Source organism: Planococcus citri, chromosome 4, assembly GCF_950023065.1.
Source record: "Planococcus citri chromosome 4, ihPlaCitr1.1, whole genome shotgun sequence".
NCBI lineage: Eukaryota > Metazoa > Arthropoda > Insecta > Hemiptera > Pseudococcidae > Planococcus > Planococcus citri.
Genome location: NC_088680.1, coordinates 71,871,045 through 71,884,725, shown reverse-complemented (window position 1 = coordinate 71,884,725; position 13,681 = coordinate 71,871,045). Strand labels below are relative to the sequence as shown.

General features: G+C 39.7%; 1 protein-coding gene across 4 annotated transcripts in view; it reads left to right on the top strand.

Annotated features, from left to right (window-relative positions):
• Window positions 1–13,681, top strand: part of sv (shaven) — a 119,723-nt gene that overhangs the window by 35,878 nt on the left and 70,164 nt on the right. The window contains exon 1 of one of the 4 annotated variants that reach the window (XM_065360174.1): window positions 11,365–11,756. The exons of 2 other annotated variants lie outside the window; for them this stretch is intronic. In XM_065360174.1, coding sequence (XP_065216246.1) covers window positions 11,498–11,756 — 259 coding nt within the window. In that variant the 5' untranslated portion in view covers window positions 11,365–11,497. One more of the 4 variants, XM_065360171.1, reaches the window with a different exon arrangement.

Sequence of the window (13,681 nt, the reverse complement as noted above, 5' to 3'; positions counted from 1 at the left end):
CATTTTTTACCAGCATTCTTCGCAAAATGCTTCGTCGAACCGCAGTTGAAGAAATTTGCTATATTATCAAAAAAATCAAAATCTGGAAATCACCAAACCTTCCAACAAATATCCTAACAAGCTTTAAAACACTTTTCAACTCTTGCCTTTGAATTGGTTACTTTCCAACGCCTGGAAAATTGCCAAAGTAATTGTGCTATCCAAAAAAGAATCTCCTTCTTCATCTCCTAATGATTATAGACCTATCAGTCTTCTCTCTTCTCTATCCAAAATCCTTGAAAAAATCATTTCATTTGTAAACGTCTTTTGGACTTTCTGAAAAAGGAACAGATTTTTGCCATCTTTTCAGTATGGTTTTCGTAATAAAATGAGAACAGTTCATCAGTTGCATCGAATGATACAACATATTAACAATGGCTACAAAAGAAGCAATTCACAACTGCAGCTTTTATAGCCACCAAAAAGGCCTTCGACTCTGTATGGCATTGCGGTTTAATTCAAAAATTATTTACAGTCGAAACACCCACCTCTCTACGTAAAATCATTTCTTCCTTCCTTCAAAATAGGAAATGTTATGTTCAAATTGACGATGAAAGCTCTTTGCTTTGAGGAATCAGCCAAGGTGTACCGCAAGGCGCTGTATTGAGTCCAACATTGTTCATCTTATACTGCTATGATATTCCTAAACCAGCTAATAATGAAATAGCACGTGTTTACTCAGCCAAAATAATGATCTTCTAATTGCTCATAATCAACTTCAAGCTGGTATCAATGAATTGGAACCATGGTTTGAACGCTGGAAACTTAAGCTAAATCCTCTTAAAAGTGAAACAAAAATCTTCACACTTCGCAAAATCTCACCGACTCCCAAAATCTTAATCGATAACACTGTGGTACCATGGAATACATCAACAGTTAAATATCTCCGCATATACTTGGACCAGAAACTATCTCTCAAAAACCATATCGTTCTCAAATCATGTGATGCCTACCTCAAACTGCATGCATAAACTTTACGCCTTACTAAATCGTCATTCCAGATTATCTACATCTTGTAGTTTACTTCTTTATGAAAGTCTCATCCATAGCTCATTCACATATGCAGTGCCAATATGGATAACAGCTTCAAAAACTAACAAACATAAGCTACAAATTATACAAAACAAAGTTCTGTGATTCATTACAAACGCACCATGGTTCCTCCAAAATAATCAGTTACATAATGAACTGCAAATAGAATCAATCGACGCCTTCTCTGAAAGACTTACTGAAAAATAACTATTCACAGTGGAATCGCTTGATGACTTTGAATTCCTACTTGGCAAAAATCTTATGAATCGTCTTAAAACACATAAAAATCCTCAAGATCTTTTTTGATGCAATAAAACAATAATTCTTTCAAAGTTATAATCCTAGGTTTTTATAAAATTTTTTGCCTACCCTCTTAAGTATCGCATTATTATTGTATAAAAATTGATCACTTCGTGTATAGCGTTTAGGCGCTGAGCCGATAAATACATATTTTTTCTTCTTCTTCTCAACCAACATTCCAATCAGGGTCATTCGGGGGGGGGGGTCGGCAAAAGTGGTATTTTCTCCTCATATCAGCCGGAAAATTTTCAAGTGTACCCCCTTTTCCTGCTTCAGGGCTTGGATTCACCGACTTCACTTTGTGAAGCGATTCTTTGACATTTTGATCGATTCGATCTTGATTTGCAATTTAATAAAATAAAATAGGTAAGCGAGTAAATCCGTAAATTTCTTAAAATTTTGTTTAGTTTGTCCACGTTGTTTATTGGGCAGTTACGTAACACCTTTTATAAACTGCAACACTTGGAACAAAGGTGATTTCCCATTCGAACCAATTATTCGGATAATTTATAGTATCAGTGCGTCCGAATGCATATAACAAGAGCAATACAAGTAGCGGTTACACGGACACAGACACAGACACAGACGGCGTGGCGCGGCGCGGTGCGGCGGACAACCACACACAAGAAAACATCAAACGTAACACGCCGCCGCACCGCCTCGACCAAAGAATATCGACCGTCAAAATTACATCACGTCGTTCGCTATTCAAAACAAAGAGAGCGCTCGGATCTACGTAAGTGAAAAGTACCAACAAAAGTAAAATTCGTTAGGAAAACCTCGCGACAGCGACATCGAGAATCGAGATTCCAATTTCCAAATCGACCAGAGACCGGAAGCCACACGAAGGGTTAAATCGTAGCTCGTCGCTCGTCGACGATCAACGACGGTTTTTTCTGCTCGATCCTAATTCCTACTTGCTGTAGCTCTCTCGCCTTCTTATACGCGTAAAGGAAATCACGCCTTAAGCCTCGAGCTTCACACGAATGCGGTTAAAATCCCCGCACCCCGCGCCCACGACACCACAGTGCCACACCACGCCATGTCTGGTCGTTATGAAATTTCAAGTGGAAAATCAAAACTTCCACCTCGTCTCCGTCAGCTGTGTGGATTGAGAAAACTTTCAACGGAAGTTGTTCGTCAAGGAGGTGGAAATCGGAGTTATACGGTTCGTGGAACAGCAGCTCGCGTATCGAACGACAGATAATCACGTCTAGTTTCACTATCCAATATCCATCCCATGCCTAGACCTATATAACACCTCATCGAATGTATAATAAGTCCCTTCAATTCCAAGTATGCAGATTTGTGTATTTGTGTATGCATATAGTCCTAGGCATCAAAAATTAAAGCGAACCCACGTCTAATGAGAGTATTACGAGTATTTGGATAGACACACCACATTTAGTTGGTTTGGTTGTCATATTTGGTACCAGGTAGAGATAGCAGCAAAGCGAGCAACATCAACGGGCATATACAATTTGGGCACAAGATAAGCAAGCACACCAGGGGGTCAGTAATGACACATACATACAAACTGGGCACATAAGAAAAAAAGAACGAAAGGAACACATACAAATTGGGCACATTAGAATGAGCGAACGAAATCGAAAGGAACACATACAAATTGGGCACATTAGAAAAAATGAACGAAATCGAAAAGAAGCCATACTATTTCGACACACTAGAAAATAATCAAATAGGTAAAATAGATAGGACATGTATCCACACATATGTTCTCAATAGATTTCATCCAAGATGTACAATTGTACATATGTAGGTACTCATCAACAAAGTAGGTACCTAGTACCTACTCTGCTAATTCATGTACTTACAATACTTACAAGGAAGGTGCCCCTGGTGACATTCACCGATTTCAACGATTTTTGCACCATTGAATAGAGGACATCGGACATAGCCTAACCCCAAATTTTCAGCTGCTGAAGTAGATATTTCAGTAATCCCAGGGGATTTTTCGATTTTCACATGGCAATTTTGAAAAATTGCCCTGAAATCGTCGGCCCAGGTCGCATACCAAATCCTCTCGTATTATTTGGGCATTTTAATACATATCATGAGACTAGCCCGTGGTGAAATTTTCAGCTGCTGAAGTTGATATTTTTTGACCAATTTTTATTTCAAAATATGCAATGTGAAAATCGAAAAATCGCCCTGCACGGCCAAAATATCAACTTCAGCAGCAACAAATTTCACTGTGGGTTAGTGTCATCATATGCATTAAAATTCTCAAATAATATGGAAGTTTTCGATATGCGACCTACTTACGAGATGGGAAAAATCGAAAAATCGCTCTCAAAAATCGTAATATCAACTTCAGCACCTGAAAATTAATTGTGGTTAGGCTGAATTTGATGTCCTCTATCTAATGGTGCAAGAATCTTTGAAATCGGTGAATGTCACCTGGGGCACCTCCCTTGTTAGGTACATAAAATTAAACTTACATCCATCCCTATTATCCGTATTAGAGTACTGTACCTAAACTAGGTACCTACTTGCGTATTTATGCGCAGGTTAGGTGTGACAAATTTTTTACATTCAAGTTTTTAAATAAAAGTTTTAAATGCGAGGTTCATTCTTTCCTGTGTGTCCAGTTTGTATGTGCTCTTTTCGTTCTTTTTTTTCTAGTGTGCCCAGTTTGTATGTGCCCAATTTGTATGTGTCATTAGAGGGCGATTTCTAGCAGTGTGCCCAGTTTGTATGCCAGGAGTGAGAATGTGCCCAAATTGTATATGCCCACATCAACAGCATCCCTCTTGTATGTACGTGGATTGATCGTCGAGTAAATCACTTATTCGAGAAACTTGGCCAATACACCGCAAACCTGTACCATTCCAGCAGCTCAGTACCTAATTTGGATGGTCGTGCGGTCGACGGCCGCCGCAGACTTCACGCAACGATGTCGGCACATTACTGTTATTACATCCTACATCTATATACGTATGTACGAGTTGTAGGGGTTGATTTTGCCCGGTCTGGGCTAATTACCACCCAATTTTCATTCATTTCTTCTAATAACACAAACTGGTTGCGGGTTGCGTCTTCATTCCAAAGAATACCTGTACTTGACCATGTTCGATTCGATAATTGAGCCGTCTGCATTTACAAAATTCGATACCAACCTACACATAAAGCAGCTCGTTAATTTTACCGATTTTCCGATAGGATTGATTAACTTTTTGAAAGAACCATTTGCGTTCGAATATCTACGATTCATTTTCAGAGAATCATTCGCCAACGAATTGATTAATTTTATTAATTTACGAATCAATTCGTTCTCGAACGATTCATCAAAAATTGATCAAATGAATCGATTCCGCGAATGATACACTGAAAATTGTCCAATCCGTTCGTGGACGATTCGCCAAAAATTAATTAAATAAAATATCGTTTCGTTCGCGAATGATTCACTCAGAAATCAATAAATTTGATCAATCAATCACCAATCGTTCGAAAATAATTCGATTTTAAGCAGATCAATTCCTATTAATTGAATCAATTCGTTCGTAAAAGATTTTTATTTGACGAAGTTTTGTTTTTTCATCTCGTTTATTGACATACTATTTTCATGGGCACATTTCTGTGTTAAGTTTTTGGTTGCGATTGCATTCTGCATTAAAAATCACGAAACAACCGAATGATCCGAATAGGTAACTCTAATTCTGAACTTTGAAGAAAAGACCTCAGACACCCCTTTCAATTTTAAACGATCAGAAAACAATATCAATTTTGAGAATGAATTCCGCCTTTCCACCAGTTCAATACTATAGAATTGGAATAAAAAGAAATTTAATCAAACACGAGAAACGATTCCAACAGGTAAGGTACACATACGTACGAGTACGAAAAAAACAATCAACCGCGAATATTTGTCAAATGCTAGGGTAATTTAATCAGATAACGGGTATTAATTGCGCGATTTCTTTCATAAAGGCGCGGCGCGGCGCGGCGCAGACGAAACAACCCCAAACAAATCTCGTTAAGAAATGAATTCGTCGAACAAATCCCCAAAGTGCCATCTCTCTTCGGATATTATTCGACGTAACAAAATTGCACTTTCAACATATGCTAAACTCCTCGGGGACGTTAAAACGTCATTATGCTATACAAGGGTAGAAAACGTATACTATAGACAGAGACACCCGCATTTACTTATAAAATGCTTTATTTGGGTACTTGCGAGGTCGTAGGATTGTGATTTTTTTTTGTTTCCATAAAAACTGTACTATCGCAGATTGGTTTTTATCTCAAGCAGCGGAAAAATTTTCAAACTGGGTAGGTAAAGCTAGATCAAAAAAGCATGCAAAAAGACGTACATCAGTATAGTTAACATTTCCGGAACTGAGAAACGTTATTTTGAAAAAACAATTTTGGGCCAAAAAAAAAGGTGAAAAAATCGAAATTTCACCAAATTAACGCAGGACCTTCCAAAATGAAGACTCTTCGAGCAGTATATTCAAAAAAGAACACACTACCAGAGAGTTCAAGGGGGGAAGAGTTCATTACTGAAATTTTATTGAATCGAGTATGGAATGCATGAACAGGGCTCGACATTTACAACATTTTATCTTAATTTCGTAATTAGTTTTATTCGCCGGCTGCCTGCAACCCACTACCTGGTGTCCAAGACTAAACCTATACCTATGTATATTGATATACAGTAAATACCACTCGTAGTTATATGCAGAGAGATAGTCTGACTGATGGAGGAGGTGGTGTAAGTGTCGGTGTCGGTGGTGGTGCGGTGGTGTGGTTATTGCTCAGTTGTGTAATTCGACAATAGATGTAGAAACATTGGAATCACAGCCACAACAACAACAACAGCACACAGTAGCAGCAATGCACCAGCACCAGCACCGTCTACGTCAGCGCTCAGTACCTGCAGACTATACCTTTACCACTAGCGTATTACCTATAGCTACAGCAGGAGGAAGGCAAAGAGGAATAGGGGAGGAGGAGGAGGGTGAGGGGAGGGGGCTTCGATCTACGGCGGCGGTGGCTGTGTACCGTGTACTGTGCACAGTGTGCAGTGTGTACCGAGAGATACGGCAGCATTAAATATGGGGCATGTCTAATGAACCATGCGGCACAAATTATGCCTACATCATTTTTCCTTTTTTGTCGACACTTTTCATTCAGTCTTTGCTTTTATTTTATTCCTTTTAATACCGCCGCGCCGCTTTACTTCGTGCTGCAGCCCAACACAACACCCCATTGACCTGTCCGCCACGATCTACCGCTCCGCTCTCTTTCTCCGTCCACTGCGGGCTCGTATACTCGTATACGTATGTACGTTGTCACGTCGCCTCCTTCGCCCTGCTCTTCGTCCTGGCTATAGATCATTGTCGTTGTCGACGTCGTTGACGTCGTCGTCATCATCGGCTGCACCGCACAGCTTACGACTATACGAGTACGTTAGACTACCAGTAAGTATTAGCTGGTCTCGGCTGCCTTCTTCTTCTCCTCTCCTCGACGGTTTTTTTCCTTTTTTTTTTTTTCATCTAAGAATCGCTCTTCTCCGTGTAATACCCAGATACTATAAGAGTACAGAGCACACAGACAGAAGACGTAGGTAAGGTAATTTACCACATTGCGGCTAAACGCGTAACTCTTTTACTTTTTTCACTAAATCTTCGCCTCACAATTCACATACACAATCACACCAGTCAGACTGCGATGAAAAAATATCGCTCAAGTTGGCTTTCTCACAGATGTACGGGAGAAAGTTTCCACAGGTTAGGTGGTTTCAAAAATTGCGTAAGTGGTTCGGTTTTTTTTTTTCAGGTAAAATGAGGAAATTACCAAACGAACTATAAATTTGGTCGAGTTACTTTCAGTTTTCGACAAGTGCGATATAATTCTGTAAAGTAGCTATTCTCAAACTAAAGGTATTCATTCTTCTTATGCATAGAAAAAAAACTTCTTCTTCGCTACCACAGCGTCTCTGAAAACGCTTCATTCGCTGATTTCCGGTTCAATAGCCCCGACAAAAATGAATAGCTTCGTCTTCGTCGTGCCAGCTCAGTTCTTTGGATTACCTCATCTATATGCCTGTGAGAGGGGTTTCTCGTTACCGTCGTCGGTCTTGCTGCTTCACCCCGCAATTCCTCAATGGTCAATCAATGAATAATCAACTACACCGAACTTGAAGCATGTCTTGATCTTAGGTACGCTAGAACGATGCGATGGCGTAGTAAAAAAAAATCATAGTTGAGAGAAGGGATCGGGGGAGCAGCAGGACGAGGAGGAAGAGGGTATTGGAGGTGAAAAACTAAGGATGCAAAAAAAAAACGCAAATTTTCTTATCCTTGCAAAGATTTGTATGGAGTTTTCCAAAGCAGGAGCGAAACAAGACTTTGAAAAAAATGATGTTTCATTTTTTATCTTATAGTCCGGCACATGACAATAGGAGTAATTGCACCCCCGCCCCCCCCCGCCGATCCTCCGGGACAACTTTTTTCTTAAAGGGGACATCCTAACTAAGAAACATTTTAAAGCAAACTTGACCAAAAAAAGTTGGCCTTACTTACAAAATGGCGGCCATTTTGATTGACAGGTCAGCCGAAATCTCAGATTTTGCGTTTCAACATAGGACTTGCACGAATTTTTTCGAACTTTACAAAAGGTAGATCGAAAGATCATGCAAAAATTTATTACCTGTTAAAATTTCAAGTGCTAAAGTGCGTTTTTCGATTTTTGGTGAATTTTTGAAAATCAAATTTAGGCCAAAAATGAGGAGAAAAATCAAAATTTTACCAAATTGACCAAGAAAGCTGAAATTTGGGATATACCCTATTTTCAACATGCCAAATCGATTGGAAACGGTTTCAACCCGTTTTGAGCAGTTCTGGAGCCTCCAGCAGATTTTTGAAACTCGAAATTCCCACAAAATTCCATCAAATTGGAGTTGTAAAGCTAACATTTATTCTAAAAACTAATTTCAATATGCTACGAAGTACTGCAGGTGAATTTCAAGTCGTTTTGGTGCCTCCAGCGACTTTTTGAAAATTCCTGTGAAGCCTCCAGCAGATTTTTGAAACTTTAAATTTTCACAAAATTTCATCAAATGGAGATGGAAAGCTGAAATTTACTCTACACTCCAAATTTAACACCCTCTGAAAACGACTTCTGGTGGATTTCAAGTCATTTTAGAGCTCCCAACGACTTTTTTGAAAATTACTGGAGCCTCCAGTAGATTTTTGAAACTTGAAATTCCCCCAAAATTTCATCAAACTATGATGGAGAGTCGAAATTCATTCTGCAAACTAATTTCAATACGCTACGAAGCTGACTGCTGGTGAATTTCAAGTAGTTTTGGAGCCTCCAGCAACTTTTTGAAAGGTTGTATGACGGTTTTTTTGGAAAATTGAAATTTCCTAAAAGTAGCTGGAAGCTTCAAAACCATTTGAAGCCACCATGTAGTCTGCGAAGTAAATTTCAGCTTGCTGACTCTATTTGGTAAATTAATTTTAGGGAAATTTCAAGTTTCAAAAATCTACTGGAGGCTCCAGTAATTTTCAAAAAGGTGCTGGAGGCCCTAAACTTACTTGAACCCACCTGAAGTCGTCTTCAGAGGGTGCTAAAATTGGAGTGTAGAGTAAATTTTAGCTTTCCATCTCATTTCAATTTTTTTTTTGCAAAAAAGCAGGACTTTTTGAAAATTTTATGAAGTTTTCAGGTGGTTTTGGAAAATAGTTTGATTAAAGCCGAGACTTTTTCCTATTTTGGTCAAAAGCATGTTAAGAGGCAGGAATTTTCAGTGACTTTCAACAAAAAAGTGAAACTCGTTGGAAATTTTCGGTAAAAAGTAAAAATTGTTGGCAATTTTCGACAAAAAATACGTTTTTTCGGCACAAGCGACTAGAAGGTCTTATAATTTGGAAGTTCGTCAGACTTGCCATTCGAAAGAACTGAAATATGTTCAATTAATACGTTCTCCAAAGTAAGGAGCAGACGCTGACTCTTGTTTGAATGCACATTTTTGAGACATCTTAGAGTGCTCGACACGATATAGTGAATGGTGCACATTTGATCAGCTAGAGCAAAGCCGACGTCGGCGATATTGCGTGCAAATGCACCACACATACTCGCGTCGCAAAGAGAAGGTAGTTCGTTGGCGTCGCCGTCGTCGGCTCGTAAGTAAATCTCTATAAGATGTCGGAAAAATGAGAAAAAAAGAAGAAAAAAATACGTAGCTTCTGTTGGAAGGCGAACAAGAAGCAGAAGCAGAAGCAGGAATACGAGTAAAAAAAGAGCATCGCGCTATAAAGAGTTAAGCCCTGTAGAGAAGCGTACAGTATATACGAGTACATGATCGGGAATCGGGGAATCCGGGGGAATCGGGGAAATCGGGGAATCGGGAGGAAAACGGTGGCTGGCCTGAAGAGCGATAGCGATTTGTTTGAAGTAGCCGTCCATTCCCACGCGAATACACCGGAGCACCGTGAATTTTCCATTATCATAACTATTTTGTTGATAGCCTTATCCTATACCAAGGCCTACATCTATGTTTAAGCTAATGCTACCGATCGACTCGCTTCCGATCGTTTATTTCCATTCACTTTTCATGCTACCGCCGCGCCGCCGAACCGCCGATGGATGCTGTTGTTGTTGCACTCTGCGTCGAGTTTGGTTCAAGAAGATGAGGAAAAAGAAAAAAAGAAAAAGAAAAAAAACTGAAAAACTACGTGTTGATGCCGGACTCATTTGTAATGTTTCTTTTGTGCCGAACCTTGGTGCCAATTTGAAAGAAAAATACCGCGTGATACGAATTAATATTCCGTATATCGGCGGATATGGACGCTGCACGATGAAAATCGAGCCGAGCAGCCTGCCAACGGCGATTATACGCTGATGTGCGGCTCGGCTCGGCTCAATACTTGCTACAATCACCTACCTATCTACCATTGATTGATGGCATTTTCTTTCATCTTATTTCGCTGCTGATTGATTTGCTCGTTATGTAACAGCACCGTAGTCGTAGTCGTCGTCGTCGCTTGTTAGAATAACCGTGCTCGATTCAAAATCTTTCAAGTATTCGTAATCGAATCATTGGTTTAAAAATAAAAAAAAAGAAGCAATTTCAATCTCATTTCATTATGCTAGAGTATTGATAAGCAGGTACTGAACCCTGCCAATCATCTTCTTCCCTCTTTAGTAGTTTAAAGAAAATTATCTGTTCCTATTGGCCACTGAATCATCTTCCACATATTTTATTTATGGTGTGGATTGGCAAGCAATCTAAAGGACAGGGGTTCTCCCCTCTCCCATGGCAAAAGACTGGACCGACGCAGAACCTCAAATTATGCCTTCTATATTTGAGCCTCCCCCCTCCCCCAAAACACCCTTTTCTTCGAGGATCCATATCTTCCCTTCAGGGAGATTTTCGAAGCTGAAATTGCATCTTGGTGACTTTCAACTCAGAATGAACGTCTTTTGCATGATCCACTCTCTTAAATGTATTCTTTATTTACATATTAATTTTTTTGAAGCGTGGCGACTGAACATTAAAAGTCACTTTATTGAGATGGATGCCTGCGTCTCTGCACATTAATGAAATATGTACGTGGTTTTCAAAGGTCGATTTTAACAGCTGATTTTTCAATCCTCGAAGATCAGCTGGGACCATAATCACAATCGTCTGTTAAGGATAATGTTCCGCTGAGGATCGGTCTACCATAAGACTATCCCAAGACAGTGTTAGCCTTTTAACATATGATTGTAGGTATTTATTGTTGTGGCTCCCGATAGCTTACCATTCGAGAGCACCTCGTGATGCGGAAAGGATTTTTGGCGTCAGGCTAGACCGAAGCTCTTTGTATTTGGACATGCCACCTAAGTACCTGTTCTAAGCTTTTTACGATATTCTCCTTCCATTGTCCCTTCCTGCTTTTTTTTTTTTTTTCCAAGACCATACTTACCCTCGTTAACATCTTAAACCATTCCATTCCCTCATTTCGCGACTGGACTTGTTTGATTTAGCATCGACGGATAGTTCTGTACTCGTGATTTTTTTTCATTTTCGCGACGTTAGTTCCTTCGTGTGATAAAGTATTTATAGACATTGGAAACGAGCAATTTTCGCTGTCGATTTTACTAATTCGTTTAAATGTCGTCTTCGTCGGACCTTCAGTCGTATATTTTTTCAATTTTCGATACGATTCGATCGCGATTTTCACAAAAAATGGTGAACGAAAATCACATCGAAGATATTTCGAAAACGCCTTCCAAGGTGCCTATCGCTGACATGGATGCAGACGGCAACGATGATGCGGCATCAAAATCCAGTCTCCAAACTGCGAGCGTTGTTCAAGTTGAGGACCATGCAAATGTTCAGAAATTGTCCACATCCGAGGCCGAAGACTTGAGTAAGCAACTATCCCAAAATATTATCGATCTAACAACATTCGGCGGTATGGTTAAACTGGTCGCAACGCAACTAGCGGACGTAGTAGCGATACAAAAATCAATCAACTCCAAAGAGGACGACACGAATAGACTGATTTTGGCCAAAAATCAAATCGACCTCATTCTGAAAGCGCTCAACGAGATCCGGATAGCCGATAACGATAAGGTAGCATCGACAGGGCTCGATAAAAATCAATTGAGCGTCGAAGATCTAGCGTTATTTCAGAAATTAGTCAACTCCGAGATAGAAGACTTGAGTAAGCGAGTTTCGGCCAACACTGTTGATCTAACTACACTCAGCAGTGTGGTCAAACTTGCCGCTAAACAGCTTGGAAATTTGGTTCGAATGCAGAAATTAATCACTCTCAAGATGGAAAACGTGAATATTCTAACTTTGAAGGAATATGAAATGGACGATATCTCGAAAATACTTTCCGAGATCCGTTTAGAAGTCGAGGAAGAAGCGGCATCGGCATCGCCAGCAGTCCCTAATAAAGTCGACGTGGCAACTGACTTCGTTAAAGATCTGGTAGAAATCCAGACATTAACCAATTCCGAGATGGAAGACTTGAGCGAGCGAGTTTTGGAAAACATCGCCGATCTAACCACACGTCTCGACAGTATGGTCAAACTCATCGCGAAACGTCTTGAAAATGTAGTGGCAATGCGAAAATCCGTAAGTTCCAAAGTGGAAAAAATAAATACGCGGTTCTTGGAACGCGAACGGAATCAAATCGACGACGACGTTTCGGTAGCACTTTCTAAGGTCCGAATAGCTGACAAAGTTGAAACTAAAATGCGTGTAGCGGCGAACAAAGATGAGGAGGCATCGATAGAGTTTACCAAGACGAACGTGACGCTAACCTGGCGAGATTTTGAAAAACAATTCATTTCAGGTATGATTAAAATGTACTCGTACTAATCGCAGAACCGCTTGTATCGTTACCTGTTTGGAAGTTTTTTTGACAAGAATTTGAAAATTTTCATCTAGACAAACGTCGGCGCCAAATCTTCAGTCTTCCACGCTCGCAGTTTTGGGAATTATTATACTTACGTACAAATTTTTTCTTTAGAGGAAAAAATTATTGTCTCTTATTAGGCCTTTGAAAGGTACTCTTTCTCCCCCACCCCCCTCCTTCGTGCTGGAACTAACTATAGCCAGTGTTTTTCACAGTTTAAAAGAGCTAAACGCATATTTCTTCCGAAATAACTCTTTAATCAATAAGCTATCAAAAGTGAATTTTGGTTCAGACAAAAAATGTCTTTCTCTCGACGACGCCTGTCCAGCTATTTTTATGTAGGATTTCCAACAACGACGACCACAGACCACATAATGTACCATCGTCGACTTCCTGTTCTTGTGTTTTTCTTAGCATCTCATTTGTTTGTACGTACTCGTACTATACCCTCCTACAGTTTTACCTTTACCTGTCTCACGTCTGCGGCAGCCTTCTCTTTTATTCTCCCTTAATAATGAACATGTACCAGTTACCAGTATCTTCAACCTGTTTCACGCCAAAATCAAGAGTGGAGGCAGAAATTTGACGGCGACGGTCTCCACGAATGTGTATTTTTTTTTTGAGTTATCGAAATATTTCAAAAAAAAATTATTATTAATCTCGTCGATTCGACGAGAAAGAATTTTACATCCGGCGATTTTGAAAAAAATTCAGTTAAAGCGAACCATTGAACTAGATTTTCTTACGATCTGACAAGTCGTCGACCACACGTCGTTTAAAAATTATAAATGGTTCGTGAACGTCTTAAGACTTACGTGCCACGATAAGTAAATAAGTAGGTATAACAAGCCTGCTTGTCACCGATAAGAAACCTGACCTAAAATCAATTGCTCGAAACGTCTTTTGAAATATGTCCAGCGCTACTA